This window comes from Protopterus annectens, chromosome 5.part0 (genome assembly GCF_019279795.1).
Source record: "Protopterus annectens isolate FY-2018-M chromosome 5.part0, PAN1.0, whole genome shotgun sequence".
Taxonomy (NCBI): domain Eukaryota; kingdom Metazoa; phylum Chordata; order Ceratodontiformes; family Protopteridae; genus Protopterus; species Protopterus annectens.
Window position 1 is genome coordinate 71123902 of NC_056735.1, and position 20000 is coordinate 71143901.

Sequence of the window (20000 nt, forward strand, 5' to 3'; positions counted from 1 at the left end):
GAGGGCAGCACCAAGGATCAAATGGTGGAAATTGAAAAGGGGTAATTGTGAGGTGGAGTTCAGGGATGAGTTAAGATGGGCACTGGCTGGCAGTGAAGAGTTACCGAATAGCTGGGTAACTACATCAGAGCTAGTAAGGGAGACTGATAGAAAGGTGCTTGGTATCACATTGGGACAGAGGAAGGACAACAAGGAGACATGGTGGTGGAATTAGGAAGTACAGAAGAGTATACAGGCAAAGAGGTTGGCAAAGAAGAAGTGGAATTGTCAGAGAGATGAAGAAAGTAGACAGGAGTATAAGGAGATGAGGTGCATGGCAGAGAGAGAGGTGGTGAAGGCTAAGGATAAGGCATATGAAGAGTTGTATGAAAGGTTGGACACTAAGGAGGGAGAAAAGGACCTGTACCGATTGGCTATACAGAGGGACCGAGCTAGGAATGATGTACAGCAGGTAAAGGTGATAAAGGATAATGAGGGAAACATACTCACAAGGGAGGAGAGTGTGTTGAGGAGATGGAAAGAGTACTTTGAGGGGTTGATGAATGAACAGAATGAGAGGGAGAGAAGGTTGGATGATGTAGGGATAGTGAATCATGAAGTACAATGGATTAGCAAGGAGGAAGTAAGGATAGCTATGAAGAGGATGAAGAATGGAAAGGCTGTTGGTCCAGATGACATACCTGTGGAAGCATAGAGGTGTTTAGGTGAAATGGCAGTGGAGTTTTTAACCGGATTGTTTAATGAAATCTTAGAAAGTGAGAGGATGCCTGAGGAATGGAGAAAGTGTTTTGGTACCGATTTTTAAGATTAAGGGTGATGTGCAGAGCTGTAGTAACTACAGAGGGATTAAATTGATCACTCACAGCATGAAGTTATGGGAAAGAGTAGTGGAAGCTAGGTTAAGAAGGGAAGTGATGATTAGTGAACAGCAGTATGGTTTCATGGCAGGAAAGAGCACTACAGATGCGATGTTTGCTCTGAGAGTGTTGATGGAGAAGTACAGAGAATGTCAGAAGGAGTTGTATTGTGTTCTTGTAGACTTAGAGAAAGCATATGACAGAGTGCCTAGAGAGGAGTTGTGGTATTGTATGAGGAAGTCAGGAGTGTCAGAGAAGTATGTAAGAGTGGTACAGGAAATGTACGAGGGTAGTGTGACAGCGGTGAGGTCTGAGGTGGGAGTGATGGATGTGTTTAAGGTGGAGGTGGGGTTACATCAAGAATCAGCTCTGACCCTTTCTTATTTGCAATGGTGATGGACAGGTTGACAGACGAGATCAGACAGGAGGCCCCATAGACCATGATGTTTGCAGATGACTTTGTGATCTGTAGTAAGAGTAGGGAACAGGTGGAGGAGACCGTGGAGAGATGGAGATATGCTCTAGAGAGAAGAGGAATGAAGGTCAGCAGTACTAAGACAGAATATGTGTGTGTGAATGAGAGGGAGGATAGAAGAATGGTGAGGATGCAAGGAGTAGAGGTGGTGAAGGCGGATTAGTTTAAATACTTGGGGTCAGTAGTTCAGAGTAATAGTGAGTGTGGAAGAGAGGTGAAGAAGAGAGTACAGGCAGGATGGAGTGGGTGGAGAAGAGTGTCAGGAGTGATTTGTGACAGACTAGTACCTGTAAGAGTGTGAAAGGGAAGGTCTACAAGAGGGTAGTGAGACCAGCTATGTTATATGGGTTGGAGACAGTGGCATTGACAAAAAGGCAGGAGTTTGAGCTGGATGTGGCAGAGTTAAAGATGTTAAGATTTGCACTGGGTGTGCCGAGGGTGGACAGGATTAGGAATAAGTGCATTAGAGGGTCATCCCAGGTTGGAAGGTTTGAGACAAAGCCAGAAAGACAAGATTATGTTGGTTTGGACATGTGCTGAGGAGGGATGCAGAGTATATTGGGAATAAGATGCTAAGGATGAAGCTACCAGGTAACAGGAAAAGAGGAAGGCCTAAGATAAGGTTTATGGATGTGGTGAGAGGACATGCATGTGGTTGGTGTGACAGAGCAAGATGCAGAGGACAGGAAGAAATGGAAACAGGTGATCCGCTGTGGCGACCCCTAACAGGAACAGCCGAAAGAGGATGATGAGTGCACAGAGTAAGAAAATAGTGTTGCTCAGTAGCCAGGAACATTGTTGCACCCCACAATGGCTGTTACGTACAATAGTTGGAGCGCAGTACACTAGCAAACTGGAATATCACTTTTTGTGCAGTTCAGAAATGACTTCCTACATATGACATGCATACCTCTCAAGTGTGGTCTGTAATGCAAATTTTTTTTTAACCAATAACCATGGTAAATGGTACTGAATCACATCAATTCATCCTAACTTAAAGTAGCACATTCTAAACATCCTGTGAATTTTCTAGTTGAAGTTTAGGTCTTCCACATTTTTCCCATTTGCTGCATATTTAGGAGGTGAAAGGTTTGAGAACCATAAGATGCAAGGAAAGCCCTGACATTTCTTCTGTGTAAAATAGGACTGGGGTGGGACCGTGGCTGGGATAGCTACTACAAAAAAAAAAATATGAAATGAAAACTTATGAAATTTATGTCACTGATGAAACAGAACGAAAAAAGTTACTTTGCATCATTTGGAAGAGTTACTGGAATGTATATGCCTGGGAAATAAACAGATTTAGTCCTACTTTACTTTTGAACTTCTAAACATCAGTGTATAACAGTGTATGAGTTTTCTTCTGTGTAGATAGGACAGCTATATACACTACTGTAACCCTATTTAAGCATCTAAACCCATATTCTGCTAGATAAGTTAGCACAGAATCCCAAAAACCCATGTCACAGCTGCATATATAGTTAAAAAATGTGTTCTCCCTTAACAGTCAGATGTATTCATATGTGCACACAAGTATCTTCCCTTCTGCAAATATATGCAAGATACGTTATTGTCATGGTGGTGTGATATAAAGGTTTTAAGAAAATTTGTGCTAATTTAACATTTACAACATACACATCAGAAAGGAAGAAATTCATCATCACATACTGTTATATAGTGTTAAAGGGTACATTGGATCATCAAGGTAATCTTGTACAATTAACACATTAAGAGTCTTGGTATTTCAATAGCAACATTTCAAGGCTATCCCAACCACTAAGTCTTGGTGTGATTTATAGATCTTATATTCTGATCCCTTCTATTTCAGGTTTACATAGTATTACTGTTAAATTAAAAAAAGAAAATGTTTGCATATAGGAACTGAGTTTTAATTCCAGTGTTTGTAGTAACTTTTCCAGCAACTGCCGAAAGACTCCAAAATATATATTTTTTCATTTGGCTTTTACAGCTACAGGAAGTAGAACATTCATTTAGTAGCATTGCTACAGGAAGTAGAACATTCATTTAGTAGCATTGCTACAGGAAGTAGAACATTCATTTAGTAGCATTGCTCTAGTTAAAGAATAATAATCAGTCCATAACTCTTAAACACACTTATCTCTTTCCAATATACGTTTAATTTTTCACCGTCCATAAACTTGTCCAATCAGCTTTTACATCTTTACTGTATCTCTAACAAACTGAAGAAGTCATTTTACTAAACGTAGAGATTTTATAGGGAATAAACATTCTATGTATATATTTCCACATAAAAACTTGCCATTATAAACATGGTTTGATTTAACTGTTCTGATGTCAAGGACACCACCACTTACTACTAGCATTGAAATATGTTTGTGTGCAGATGTAACGAATGAGGCATTCATATGAGCCTGTCTCTCTGAATTCCATATGGAGCTGCGGCATAGTATTTATTCTTGATAAAATCCATTATCCGCGGTGGTGGTGGTGCTGTGGTAGCGTTGTCACCTCACAGTAAGACGCTGTCAGGTTTGATTCTCGGCTAGAGCATCTTCTGCGTGGAGACTTGCATGAATGGGCATACCTTCGTTGAAGGTTGTGCATCAGGGCTGGTAACTCTGCACGTAAAAATCAACTAGCAATCATTAACGGACCGGAGTTCCGCTGTGGCGACCCCTAACCGGGAAAAGCCGAAAGACTCAACAAAAAATTCCTGATAAAATCCATTGCTGAGCTCTGGCATGGATGGCTGGAAATGTATGTGGCAGAAAGGTGTTATGACATATTACATTTAATAAGACACTCCCCACTGTGAGATGAGCGACACATATATGCAAGGTGGTATCCAACAGTCTGGCAAGTGTTGGACAACTACAGACCTAGTGTTGCAGTCTGTATCCTTTAAATAGACAGTAGGATACAGATGCATCTTTGACAAAGGAAACCTTAAGGGTGGTAAGTGTACAGGGAATGGAACTGTGCTAGTTGAGGTGCCACAACCTGTGCAAAGATGCATACTTCTGACATGCCATAATCCTATGCCATCATTTGTAGATCTTTCATGAATAGTTAGCCACATGCAAAGCTGTATAAACCTATGTTCAAATAGCATCCGTATTCCTCAGTTGTCAATTACGAGTGGGAGGGAATGGATCCCTAACACTGACCCGGAGTGGGAGGGAATGGATCCCTAACACTGACCCGGAGTGGGAGGGAATGGATCCCTAACACTGACCCGGAGTGGGAGGGAATGGATCCCTAACACTGACCAGTGGGAGGGAATGGATCCCTAACACTGACCCGGAGTGGGAGGGAATGGATCCCTAACACTGACCCGGAGAATATATCCTTAATATGGAGCAAGCATTCTTAGTAATATGTTGCTGACTTTTAGTGTGGACGAAAATGCATGGCTGTTTAAGAGCGTTCATGTATTGTGTTTTATTCGTGGAATTACATTAAAACCTTCAGACTTTTGCTGGTGTGTACTCCTTTCCGTCCTTGTGGATATTTTTTGGTTATATGTTACTGACTTTGAAAAAGCTATGTAGAAGTTAGAGAAGGTATTATAATGTGCAGTGTTTGAAAGCTCCTGTAAAGTGAACTTTTTAATTACATTCTGTGATGTATAAGCCGCATCAGACATATATATTTTGGATGGTTGTGTATGCTTTATATGGCATACTATTTTCATATGCAAAAGACGAGAACTAAAATGAGGATGGGGACATAGCAGCTAGTGCGAATTTTACAAAACTGGAGATGACCACAGACCAGAAAGAGGAAGAAGATTTTGAGAATTGTAGAAATGATGAAAGGAGCTGTGTTTATACTCTCCTAATGAATGATATACAGGAACAATGGAAGATGTAGTTTACATAAAATATTACTGCAGTTTTTCATTGCGCTACACCTGCACAAAGCTGTACCTGCAGGATGCAAGTCCAGCATCCACATGCATAAAATACAATGCATCAATCTAAATATTTTCCCAGTGAGTTTTGGTGTTGCTTGCATTACTGCTGTTTCTCACGGTGCATCTGTCATTTTATATGCAGTGGTTCAATATGCTATGATGCAGTCAACAGTGTGCAATGCCATGAAATCTATATTGTCAATCATAACTGGAATTTTTTTGTGGACTTCAGGAGTCTGTACATCCAATTTCTGTGGTGCATTGCCCTCAGGCACATATAGCAAAGCTGAAGTGGAAGTTCTTTCTCCTACTCAGTGTATTGGAGAGCATTTTAATTTTGGGGTTCCTAAAAATTTCACTGCCTCTTCAAGTGCAGACTACATTTTGTAGGTACGGCTGACATGGATACATTACCTGCTGCTAATAAATATTTATTTTCTTGTTTTATTTAAATTTAATAAGGTAGCATCATTATCATCATTATCATCACTTCCCCTTTCCATTTTTCTATGTGGGGTTGGGATGTTGTATCAGCCGTTGCCACCCGTCTTAAATCAGAGCCACTGTCTGTCAACTTGACTGTCACAGGTGGTCTTACACAGGCCATGTCTTGGCTGGATGTCCAGTTTCCTCTTGCGTTTCACCTGTGTATTCCAGTTTTTCTTCACCGTATCTTCGCTTTCCCGCACATGTGACCAGATTGCTATAAATCCAGTCTTGCTGCTTTCTGCAATTGGGGATCTCATTGGCCTCCGCTACGCTTAACATTCCTTCATCTCATCTGTAGTGTGAATTGTACCACCCATCTCAGGTGCTTCATCTCCATCACCTAAAGCTTCCTCAGTTGCTCTGCCTTCATTGCCACATTTCTGCCCTGTAAATAAGTGCAGATTGCACCATCTTTTATACACCTTATTCTTTACCTACATTCACATTCTTAAGTATTACATTACCCCGACATTGTCTGTTTACTGCAGTACCTCTGATTTATAGCTTTGACCTCCTTATTCACATTCCCCTCTCTTAATCTACCTCTCCCTGATTATTAAAACGGTTGTGCTGTTTCACTGTTTCCAATACATCTCAATTTCAACTTCAGATTCCTCCATTTGCTGTCATGGCAACAGTGTTGCCTGTACTGTTTCATACCATGTGCCTTCAGCAAATGATAGGAGACTGGAATCCAAAATTGAAGTTGTTTTCAGAGTCTGTAATGCAACATCTGTATATAGTAGCTTTGTTGATCCGGACCTGTTTTTCCTAATCCTTCAGTAGGAACAGGAGACAGCTCAGAGATGAACCCCGATGGGAACCCTCTGAAACCTTGAACATTGTTTATATTTGTCATTGGACCCCAGTACATAACCTGTGCTAATTGTACCAATCTTTTTGGAAATTTGAATCATAGGAGAACTCCCCAAATCAGCTTTCTTAGGACCTTTGCAAAATAATTCATATCATGCCTACTGCAACTATAGATATTAAGGATGAAATAAACTGGAATAAACTGACTAAGAGCAATTTTAGAGGGAAATGCTAAGGAACCATCGGAAGGTCCATTTCTAAGGTCTTATAGGAATGCTTTCTCCAAGTCTAGGAATACCTGGTTGAACTTTCCTCAACTCTAGATTTTTCTGCACCAAACATTAGCTCGTTGTTGCATCCATATCTGAACCTAAACTGCTCATTAGTCGTTCTGCTTTCTACCATTCTGCATGTTCATTTGTCCATCACCTTTTCTAGCACATCACCCAGCACTTTCATGTAGTGTGGTAGGTGTTTCATAACTGTGGGCAGTACAGAGCTATCAATGTCCCGAATTTGGGATAAACCTGCAAAAAAAAAAAAAAATAGTAGTTTGATGTGCTGGAGAAAAAGATCATGTTTTGCGGTTTTCATTATTATCGCAGATTGAAATTGTACCCTGCATTTGCAGCTTTAAAAGTGTGGCAGTTTTGCAAAATAATTCATATGTCTAGTTCAACCATAGAGATGTTAAGGATGAAATAAACCGGAATAAACTGACTAAGAGCAATTTTAGAGGGAAAAGCTAAGGAACCATCGGAAGGTCCATTTCTAAGGTCTTATAAGAATGCTTTGTTTATTAGCCAGACTAGCAAGTAGCAGAGGGAAACCAGTACCTTTGTTCAAGTAGCAGAGCATGCAAAAGGATTTGTGAGATTAAGCCTTAGTTCCAGCATTTCTAGCCATGTTTCTAAAGACACGACTTGCTCTGTCACCACAGGTTCTAGAATGAAGTCATGCAGCTATATTAAAAACAGTGAAGACTATACGTTAATATGGAGACCTGATTAATACAGGGGAAACTAATGAACATATCCAAAATTCTTTCTATGCTGGCATTCATAGAAAGGATTTGATGTGATTTATAGTGTTTATTAAAAAAAGTGTGTGTGTGTGTGTGTGTGTGTGTGTGTGTGTGTGTGTGTGTGTGTGTGTGTGTGTGTGTATATATATATATATATATATATATATATATATATATATATACTAAAATGATGGCACTGCTGTGTTTATAATCCACGCTTTTTTTTTTTTCCAGTGGGAGGAAATCAGTGGAGTGGATGAACAATATACCCCGATCCGAACATATCAGGTGTGCAACGTAATGGAACACAGTCAAAACAACTGGCTGAGAACGAACTGGGTTCCACGCAGCTCTGCTCAAAAAATTTATGTAGAACTAAAATTTACACTCAGGGATTGTAACAGCATCCCACTGGTGTTGGGAACTTGCAAAGAGACCTTTAACCTCTACTATATGGAATCTGATGAGGAGCAGGGAGCTCGATTCAGAGAACATCAGTTCACTAAAATCGACACTATTGCAGCTGATGAGAGTTTCACTCAGATGGACCTTGGAGATAGAATTCTCAAACTCAATACAGAAGTTCGGGAAGTGGGACCTCTAAGTAAGAAAGGTTTCTATCTCGCCTTTCAGGACGTAGGTGCATGTGTTGCATTAGTGTCTGTACGTGTTTACTTCAAGAAGTGTCCTTTCACCGTGAAGAACTTGGCCATGTTTCCAGATACTGTACCCATGGACTCTCAGTCTCTTGTGGAGGTGCGCGGGTCTTGTGTGAACCATTCTAAGGAAGAAGACCCGCCAAAGATGTATTGCAGCACAGAAGGGGAGTGGCTAGTGTCAATTGGCAAATGTCTGTGTGATGCTGGCTATGAGGAGAGGAGCTATACCTGCCAAGGTAAGAGGTTAACGGTGCATATTTATTTTTTTTTTTGGGGGGGGGTTACAGTATGCTTTAAACACACAATAACATTACATAGCAGGTAAAACAGCTGAATAAGGAAAGTAACCTTGGGCACTTTTATTTGTGAAATGGGAAACTGAGCTGGTTTCATCACCTTTTTCAACCATGACACAGGATATAGATGATACAACAATGGTATGGAAATAAAGATATCAGTCTTTAGACATATTTTTATTGTACTCCAGAATCTTTAATATCTATCCTTTTCTTATTCTTTAATGCCAAACACATGCTTATATTTTGAAGTGTATGAACATAGTGAACTGGGAAAAATTAAAACGAATATTCTCCAATGTCACAGGAAAAAATAAGCGTAAGGAGGAGAACATAAATTGTAATGAAGTGCAGATTTAAGTGAAGAAAGGTCATCTAGGCTTGTAACACAGGAGGGTCAATAGAGTTCCACAGTAGCTAAAAACCTTTCCATGTGCTGTCTTTTCTTTGTGGTTAGAGCCTACCAGGCTAAATTTATTGGGAATGGTTAGCAGCTAATAAAAATATTTTGAAATGGACTTTTGAACCCTAGAATGTGATCTGTAGTTTTCCATGTGTTTTTAATTTTTCCTACTAGAGTGCAAGTTTTGTTTTCTGCTGGGTCACCTACATATCTGACAGCAAATTAATTACAGTCATCTGTGTTGCACAAATGCCTGGCTATTTTACTAGTTTCCAATCCAGGTATCCTTGTGGTTTATTATCCAACATGAATGCTGTCTGCCCAGGTGTACAGTAACAGATACTTTTGCATGTGCTCCTTGGTGAATGTGAAACTTGCAGTTGAAGTCACCTACTGATTGTTTCCTGCGAAAGTACTAATTTTGAACAAGAAATGTAGCACAGTATAATATTTAATAGCTTAAGAGGAAAGCTGTACCTATGGTAAGCCTGTTGCTGCAAATTGGTTAATGTTTAATTAACTGTCAGTTACCATGAACCACAGAACATGCATGCAAGAGTTGAATGCCAGAAGCACTGCTATGAATACCCCTCAAATAGCATGCATTTTTGTAAGTATTAATTGTTTTGTCATGAGTGTGTACACAGTCAAGCATTTGGTCATAAGCTATACTGCATGCTGAATCACAAATTGAGACAGTAGTCTGGTTTTCTGACAGTTTCACAAATGATGAGCAGCAAAATGCACTTTATTTAAATGAGGTCACTGCAAGAGGAATTCATGTTCTAGTTGTGCAGCAATCGTGATCTTGAAGTTGAAAATAAGAATTCCCAAAGCTGTTCACTGTTAAACCATTAAAAACAAATGTGTATATGCAAAAAAAGGTAAAAGTATGAGGGACTGAACAGCATGATTGGAACCACAGGTAGGCGGTGTGTTATGACTGCAGCTGTAACTTGTGCAGGAGCTTTGGCCCCTCCGCTGTTCTATTTAATAATGCAGAATATATGAGTAGTGGTCTGCAGTAAGTACATTGTGCTGGATCTGCAGAGCTCAAAAACACTTGTGGGTGTTCTTGTATGGGTGCGTAATGTAAAATATAAATAATGGCAACAGTAAATGTAAATATGCACTTTACATATTCATATTGACTTTGCGGTTATTTAAAATCTGAACTTTCTACAAATCTTATTTCTAAGCTAAGCATGGTGCTTGTATATTTTTCTTTAGGACAAAAATAAGGGGACAGAAGATAATGCTGTTATATGATGGCCTTTTATGTAAAAATGCGCTATGGCCAAAGAAAGCACTCTGAAGGTTTTTATGTCCTCACACCCTCCACACACATCAAAGTTTGATCTATTAGAAAATAAGAGGTTGGGGGTCTCCACATAATGGGTGTGGCAGAATTGGTCAAATTTGTTGCTTTCAGTTTCAAATCCTAGATCCTCCTTCTCAACATTGGTAGAGAGAGAGCATTCTAACTTGTGTGGATAAAGTTGCCACCAAGTAAAAGAGAAGTGTGGTCGGAATGTTTTGTATACTGAAAACTAGATTGCCATTTTGTTAAATCTGATGATAGAGATTGCATTTAATCCAGAATGATTGCCTTTTGTTCACTTTGGCCACTTTAGGTAAAAGTGCAACAATTTCAAGGCTCCCAGGAGTGCCTTCAGGCATCATACCTCTCGGCTGTCCAGTTTTTCATAGAATATGCAGATTTTTGCCTTATATTTTTGGTCTCTTCCACATGAAATTTGTGTTTTTTCTGGTAAATCGGTTCCACATGAAATTTGTGGTTTTCTGGCAAATTGGTGAGGAGAGAAGTCACTAAATGACATACTTTTGCGTTTCAAGCTCCATATGCTACAGAAAATGCAAGCTTATGCAAATCCACCTTTTTTTTGTTTAGCAACTTTCCAGGTTTTTAAGAGCAATATTTAAAATGTCCCTATTTTTGGGCCTTTGTTTCCCTATTATCATAGGCTTTGTCCAGATTTCTTGCAGTAAGAGGTTTAAAGGCATGCCATGTATTTGTTTCACTGTCATACTTTTCTGCTCAGTACATAGAAAATAATAAAGGCAGTGTCTGTAGCTGGCTATTTGGTACTAGATCATCCATGTGGCTATAACTCCTCAGTCCTAATAGTTTGTAACTTAACTTACTGTGGATGAGCTTTGGTCCCGTCATAAATTTCCAAAAGTGAAAACAGTGGCTTAAAAAAAAAATTACCAGCAGAAACACCCTAAAATGGCAAACTTTTGATCTGATTTGTATGGAAACCTTGGTTTGTTGGTTAGGTTTGTTTATTTATTTCAATGTGGAGGGAACATGTTTTTGAGAGCTGTTGACCACAACATGGTTAATTATTTCTAAAAGGAATTAGGCAAGAAAGCCCACGTTAAGTTCACAAAAACTACCGCAATTGGCACATCTTTCTCCATTGCATTACTAGACTATAAATAACATTAAAAAACAGTAAACCCTTTTTTAAACCAGACTACTGCCCCATTTTAAAAAAAAATATCATGCACCTTTACTCATCTAATCATTCCTTACACTTGAATGAAGATGCTCCTCACTATGTATCCAAAGCAAACAATGCAGGGGACACCTTTCATTCTACCTTTAAGCTTTGGATTTCCATTAAAGTAGCCATGAGACAAATTAGTCTTCAGATAAAAACAGCTTAAATAACGTCTAGGCAACTGTTGGTTCTACTTGTGTTCATCTCCAGGTTAAGTGACATTACTTTAACCGCATTGCTTTTCCCAACGATGGATCTTATTTTACTGTTATTCCCGAACCCTACCCCACTCATTACAATTCCTCTTTTCTTGGCTAGTTCTAATCTAGCGTTTCTCATTACTCCATGCTCATTATACCCCCATGATCCTTTGTTCCTTGTCTGACTTATGATTATTACCTTGTTAGTACCAGCCTTAGTGTTTTCTCTCTTTCCTTCTCAAATCCTACCTCTTCAACTATTCTGTAAAGTTTCCTCTTCTGTTCAGTTTATCCTTTGTTACTTCGCTTACATTGGATCTATTACTTCAGCAAGTTCATTTAATTATACCTCGTATTAAATCACTGCTGCGGTAGCGTTGTCGCCTCACAGCAAGACGTTGTGCCATTCGATTCTCAGCTAGAGTGTCTTCTGTGTGGAGACGTGTGAATGGGCGTACCTTCGTTGAAGGTTGTGCGTTAGGGCTGGCAAACTTGGCACATAAAAAATCTACTGCCAATCATTAGCGGACTGGAGTTCCGCTGTGGCGACCCCTAACCGGGAAAAAGCCGAAAGACACAAGTAAACAAACAATTAAATCACACTTGCACCATCATTTTGTCTTCTATCACTAACTTCTTAAAAGCAGCATTTCAGATGAATATTTTTACTACTTGTAAAATGTATTTATGCTGTTTACCAATCATATTATTTCCCCTATGTTTGCTTTTTTTTTTTTTTGTACCAGGTCTATTCATACATTTGCATTAGCTAATTATGTAATTTTTTCTATATTCTTCATAGATATGTATGTTTGCAGTCTACATTTGTATGGAAGTTTTCTCCTGGTCCTGCAAGGAAAAGGGGCAAATTAGTAGCTCAGTTTGACCTTTTTGGAAAACGAAAGCTAATAAAAAATAAATAAATAAATAAATAAAACAAAAAAAAAAAAATATAATGGATCCCTAGCAAATAGAGAATCTTTAGTAACCTGATCCAGGAACTGCACCTACATAATCCTTTCTGTTATGAAAGCGCAGAGATCCTTTGTTGCTGTGTACTCTACACAGCTAAGGGATAAGGGAACATTTGTAAGGGTATGATAGTCTCATCTTATGTGAACTACAGTACTATCTGATAAGTCGTACAATTATATAGTATAGTGAGCCAGCCATCATGACCACAGAACTGACATTTTAAGATATAGGGGTATGATTCATTATAGATGTGTTACCTTTAAACTGGATTTCATTGAAAAGGGTTTCAAATGCAATGCAGACTGCTCTAAAGTCAGTCTGTCCTAAAATTTAACCCCCTGGCTAATACTGTGAACTGCTTTATTCTGGCTACTGCTGTTTTGGTCTCATCTCTGGAGAGTGTGACACTCAGACATGTAATTTAGAATTGGAGCCGGTCTGTAATGTGGCAGAGTAACAATTTGAAACATTTTATTCTACATCAGAAGCATTCATGCTTATGAAAGAAATGTATGTGTAGTACCTGCCAACTTTGTTCCTTAATGGATTTACTGGGTGGGGGAGTACGTGACTTCTCATTAAATACATCTGTTTATTCCTGAGGAATGGCTCTATAGGAGTTTGTTTGATCTACAGCCAATACCCCTATCTAAACACACACAATGTGCAATAAATCGTACCTCTCAACTGTACAGATTTTCATAGAATGTCCAGATTTTTGCCTCATCTTTAGTCTTTTTCATAAAATTGTGTTTTTCTGGCAAATTGATGGCAATTCATTAAAGACTGAAGTTAGAAAATGAGACCCTTGAGTTTCAGACTTCATACCCTTCAGAAATGTCATGCTAATCTAATGCAAAACCTGTTGTATCAACTTTGAGTTTGTAAGAGCAGTATTTACAAACTGTCCCTGTTTCTGGGCTGTTGTCCCACTTTTATTTATGCCTTTGTCCAAATTTCTTGCTCTAAGAGGTTGAGATGTATGATGTACATCAATGTAGGGTTGCATCTCTGAATTTTATGCTTTTCTCCACTAGAACCCCAGGGATAGTTTCCCTTCAGTTTCACCTTCCTAACTAGAAATAACCTTTATTAAACACCTGCATGAGTGTTTTAACAGTTTTAAGTCAATAATATTGTGAGCTATGACTACTTGTCAGTTAACCACATCTAATCCTTTCAATAGCGTGCCTTGATTAGAGTAGAAACATTCCTTCGACAGACAAACTCTTATTCTTAATATACTTAAATTACCAAAATTAAGATGCTAGGCAATCATTGCTTAAGTAGCTGTGGTACAAATGAATTTCTGAACACCTGCCTGGAATGTTAGAAGTAATACGACTGAGGAAAGAATTATAACCACGTGCTGTGGTAGCTCCTGTGGCTTCTTGGGCTAACTTTATCAAGCCCAAAAGGGAATTGTTTGCTTGGACAAACCTTGAGGCTAAACCTGTTCAGATGGAAATCTCATATCTGTTAAATTATTCTTCAAACTATAGTTCTTGTACTTCCAGTGAAAATGTACCTAAAGTCGACAGATGTGTGTAGGCCATACTTATAAACAGTTTGGTATGGCCACTTAGCAAGATGAGTGACCATTCAGGTGTGGCATCCGTATTGTAGGAGACATTTTTCATTATTAGTATAAAAAAATAATAAATTATTGATAATTAATATCACCTAGCTCAACATGTTAGTTTTATAGTGTAAGAAGTTTCCTGAATGTTATATAGGGCAAGATGTTTCCTGAATGTTGTGGGTTATTATTGATCAGTAATATCACCTATTAGCTCAACGTGTTCTATAGGGTAAGAAGTTCCCTGAATGTCAAGGGTATTTGATAAGTAATATCACCTATTAGCTCAACATGTCTTATAGGATAAGAAGTTCTCTGAATGTCATGGGTTATTGATCAGTAATATCACCTATTAGCTCAATGTGTTTTTTTATAGGGTAAGAAGTTCTCTGAATGTCACGAGTTATTGATCAGTAATATCACCTAGGTCAACGTGTTTGTTTGTAGGGTAAGAAGTTCCCTGAATGTCACTGGTTATTATTTATCAGTAATATCATCTGTTAGCTCAATGTGTTTGTTTTATAGGGTAAGAAGTTTCCTGAATGTTACTTGTTGTTATTGATCAGTAATATCACCTATAAGCTCAAAGCATTTATTTTATAGGGTAAGAAGTTCCCTGAATGTCACTGGTTATTATTGATAAGTAATAATCACCTATTAGCTCAACATGTTTTATAGGGTAAGAAGTTCCCTGAATGTCATGGATTATTGGTCAGTAATATCACCTATTAGCTCAACGTGTTTGTTTTATAGGGTGAGAAGTAGTTTCCTGAATGTCATGGGTTGTTATTGATCCGTAATATCACTTAGCTCAACATGTTTGTTTTATAGGGTAAGATGTTCCCTGAATGTCAGGTTATTATTGATCATTAATATCACCTATTAGCCCAACATGTTTGTTTTATAGGGTAAGACGTTTCCTGAATGTCACTGGTTATTAATGATCTGTAATAACACCTATTAACTCAACGTGTTTGTTTTATAGGGTAAGAAGTTTCCTGAATGTCACTGGTTTTTGATCCGTAATATCACCTAGCTCAACATGTTTGATTGGGTAAGAAGTTCTCTGAGTGTCATGGGTTATTATTGGTCAGTAATATCACCTGTTAGCTCGTGTTAATTTTATAGGGTAAGAAGTAGTTTCCTGAATATCACTGGTTATTATTGATCAGTAATGTCTAGGTTAACATGTTTGTTTTATAGGGTAAATACTCTGAATGTCATGGATTATTATCGATCAGTAATATCATCTTGTTAGCTCAACGTGTTAGTTTTATAGGGTAAGAAGTAATTTCCTGAATATCACTGGTTATTATTGATCCATAATATAATCTAGCTCAACGTGTTTGTTTTATAGGTTGAAAAGTTCTTTGAATGTCATGGGTTATTGATCAGTAACATCCCGTTAGCTCAACGTGTTTGTTTTGTAGGGTAAGAAGTTTCCTGAATGTCACTGGTTATTACTGATCCATAATATCACCTATTAGCTCAATGTGTTTGTTTTATAGGGTAAGAAGTTCCGTCAGTGTCACGGGTTATTATTGATAAGTAAGATCACCTATTAGCTGAACATGTTTTATAGGGTAAGAAGTTCCCTGAATGTCACGGGTTATTATTGATCAGTAATAACACTTATTAGCTCAATGTATTTGTTTTATAGGGTAAGAAGTTCCCTCAGTGTCACGGGTTATTATTTAAGCTGTTTGTATTTAGATGAGAGATCTTCACTATGCACAGTTCTACCATGAGATCCGCAGCAGAAGATTAACCTAAACCAGGGTTCAGTCTTGTGCTCCGTCGACCTGTTTAATTTTAGAAAGTGTCAAATTACAGTATGTTTTACCTTTAAAATCATGAGGTTTAGTCAAACCAGAGTCATTTTGTCAGTAACGCATCCACATGGAAATCTGTAAGAAATGTACACTCTCAAAAGTAACACAGTGTAGTTAGTGCTGTGTGTTGCATTATTAGGTGAATCTGTCGTCATTTTTACATTATTACCTTATCCCTTGCTAGAATGGCTTAGAATTTGAAAAATGGATTACTCCATTTGTCCTGCAGTTAACACCAAAGATGTTTTGAATGGAAATGCTTCTGCCCTGGTGCGAGTTCTAGCTGTAAACGTCAGATATATGGATACTAAGTGTGAGGGTAACTATCTACAAATCTGTAAAAGTCAAATGTATGGGATATCGAATCTGGTTAGTTATTTGTCAGAAAACAGCTTGAGATGCACAACAAATAATTTATTTGCCAGTGATAGCTTAGGAACAAATGTCAGAGAGGTTCCCTGTCTAATGGTTGACAGCCAAGGGTAATTGATCAAGCAGATGGAATCATTTAGTAGTCACAATGCCCCCCTCTGCCTGTGTCTGTAATCATGCTGCCCCCCCCCCCCACCTGTGTCTAGCTGAAGCCATGAACAACATGCCCAAGGGTTAATCAGAAAGCATAATCATAGTTTTTACAGGGTTAGCTCATACATTTAAGAGGCTGCATATAGGAAAAACATATCAACAAGGTGGTGATGCATGTATTTAATTGTGGGAGTTAGGGGGGGGGTGGACTGAGATGAACAAAAAAGTTCATAGGTGCTTTCAGCAGTAAAGACATTAGGGTTATTTCCAAACCACTGTTGCTCAGATCATCTATGAGGTCAATATCCGTGCAGGCAGAAGCAGTTATATCAATTAAACTCAACTTGGTCCAAAAAATTAAGCACTTCCCATAAACACACATGAATGTGACAACAACAATAAGCCACATTATCACTGTTTCTAGTTCTTCAAAAAGTTAAACTGAGCAGCAAAGAATTGGGCACTATGGCTATATGAGCAAAATACCATGTGCAGATGGACCAGCTGAACAGTGTTGTATATTCAGTGGGGTGGTACAGTGGTTAACATGGCTACCTTACACTGCTTCATTTTCTCAGCTGGGGGTGCCTTTTGTGCATAGTCTTAATACTCCTACCATGGCTGTAGGGGTTTTGCAGGGTGCTCTGCTTTCTGACCATGTTCCAAAAACATGACATTGGGGAATTGAGTAATCCTCTAAACTGCCTGTAGGTATGCATGCAGTGTGAGAGAAAGCATATGCCTCCATTCCACAATGATCAGTGCAGTGTTAAAGATGACCTTCCATGCCTTGTAGCCATAGTGTGCCAAGAAAGGATCAAGTTTCCCTGCAATCCTTTATCCACTTAAGTTGGTAATCCAAGTGTATAAGTGAGATATATACAGTGAAAGACTGGGATCAGGATATGCTGAGAATTATACAAATAATAATGTAAGCCAAGAGCCAGTAAGGCAATTAACAGTAAATCTTGAGTCAACAAGAAATGAGAGAGCACATTCTATAAACGGAGTCATACTACTGGAAATATTTAACAAAAGTTCATTTTACAATCTGAAAATAGTAAGTGAAGCAAATGTCAGAAGCTGGTTGAAAATAACTGTGCACGTTTTCATTCGTGGATACTTGGTCTAATCAAGCTTTCATTTAGGGGCTCACTTGGTATTTTAACTCACCCCCCCCCCCAGAGGTGAAGCTTCCTCAGAGGCACTTGTATGCCAAGCCTAGTGTTAGGATGAATATAATTTATTCCGAAGGAAATGGAGTTTTGTGGAATCGCTGTGTTTGTACATGTAAATTTAATACGATAAACTACCTGATGCCAAAATATATGTTTAGTCATGTGAGTTGCTGATTACTTTGTCGGATTAGAAATGATGCAGCTGGAAAACTGGTTTGCTACATGTGACAGCCAACATTATACTTGGGAGCATAATGACAGGTGACTCCTCAGGAAAGGAGCGGTTTCTGATCTGTGGGCGTGTGCTAAAGATTACTTGGAGCTTAACACAAAACTCAGAAACCATTCATTTCAATTTTTTATAGGATTTTGAGTAACTACAGTAGTAAAGCCACTATCTTTCTTGAGAAAGTGAATTATGATTTAGAATATGACAGTAAGCAAGAAGTTGCTGTCTTAGCATAGCTGCAAGTTGAAACGTTTGAATAAGTGGGGTTGCCTTTGATTACAAGATATTTAATACTCAGTACAGTGGCGGATCTTAATGCTGTATAATTCTGTGCTCACTTCTAGAACGTTTATGGTGCTTGTAACAGCTAGGAGTTATGAGCTCTAGCACAGCGCCACTACTAGCATTGCTTGAACATGCAAAAGAATGATCAGTACCCGGGTTTGACTCCTACTACTGGGCAGTACCCGGGTTTGACTCCTACTACTGGCACCCATTAAAAAACAGAGTGCATGGTAAACAGCTTGTAAAAGGCAAATTCTGCAGTTCAGGGAGGAGTACCAAATTAAATGTCAGTTGTAATCGTTGCAGACCTTGGACTTCACCCACTGCAGAGTGATTTGACCCCCTGTGCTTTTTCATACAGTGTTAGAAACAGTAATTGAAGACTGAACAAAATCATTTTGCATAATCACACCCACAGTATTTTCATAATGTGGGGGCAAATGGTGATACTAGCATGAAGTAGGGCTTTCCCAAAATTTAAGGTACTTTTGCCAGAAGTTGGTCAAATCTTACAAAGGAAAAAGCATTCCTCACCATTTACCCTTTAAGTCGGTCTTTAGATGTTTAAATGGTAGCAATTAGCTCAAAGTAATCTTCATTCCAAGGGCTCATTGTGGATGGTTTTAAAATTAATAAAATGTATAATTCCTCATCAATTTAATCAAATCAAGCATATATCAAGTTAAGTAATGCACTTTTACTTATATGAAAGCTAGTTAAAGCATTTCTTTTCCAATAAGTGAATAGTAAAGGAGTCGCTGCAGAAAGTAAACCTAAAGCATTCAGAAAGATATTTAAAGGACAGAAAAAATCTGTCCCAACATTTAAAGTAAAATGTCAGTTTCTGGCTAAGCAGGCACGGTGTGCCCTCTCTGTTTATGGCTTTTATTCCTAAAATTGAATGTTTAGATTCCCTGCACTCTCCTCCCAACAGTAACTATCAATTCCCGAAGGACAACAGTCCCTCGTGTTACCAAATAGGATCTCCTTGTTGAATTTAGAAGATGCCGTTCCCAGTTTCATAGTTGCATGTCCACGTACACCAACCTCAAAGCAGAAGAATTTGAAATGGCATTCACATTTCTGCAGTAAGAATTTTAGTTTTAGCATGCAGTACATTTTCTATTGTAGTAAATACATTTGCATTTCACTTTATATATTTCTCTTAAATGTTGCACTGTATTTGACTTCAGTAAACGTGCAACTTTCTACCATTTAACATGCACATTTTTTTTTTTTTAATTTCATACATCTCCAATATAGCTAGTTTAATTTTATGTATTTTCTTTGAAAATAGCTTTCTCCCAGTTTGTCTTTATCACAAGATAATTGTGTAGTGCGTGTGCCACGTTTTCCGCTAAACGTCACTGTGGCTCTATTCCAAGTTACTCAGTACATTAAAATGATGCTGTCACAGCTAACTGTGACTGTCCTTTGATTATTGGAAAGTAGATTAACTGCAGTAAGATTAGAGCTGGAAAAAGATATAAAAAGTATGTTTGTAGTGCTTTATAATCGTGTTTGAAAATTGGCCTCATCTGTTGCTTGCATGATTCCAGGCTCCTTAGTTTGAGCTAAATTTGTTTTAGAACTTAATTTGCATAAATGGAATGGTATCTAGTATTATTCAGTCCATAGTTTGGCATTTTCTATTAAAGGATCAATCAACAGGAAAGACTAGAACTGATTAAAACAAAATGGTTGACAGCTGGTTATACGGTATAGTGGTTGAGGGTCACCCAGAGAAGGAGA

The 20000-nt window shown here is 38.3% G+C and overlaps 1 protein-coding gene across 1 annotated transcript in view; it reads left to right on the top strand.

Moving 5' to 3' along the window:
- The window catches only part of EPHA3 (EPH receptor A3), a gene marked incomplete in the record, with an annotated part of 1122317 nt that overhangs the window by 406873 nt on the left and 695444 nt on the right, over positions 1-20000 (top strand). Inside the window, 1 exon segment of the mRNA XM_044072146.1 lies at positions 7794-8454. Within this exon segment, the coding sequence (XP_043928081.1) occupies positions 7794-8454 (661 nt within the window).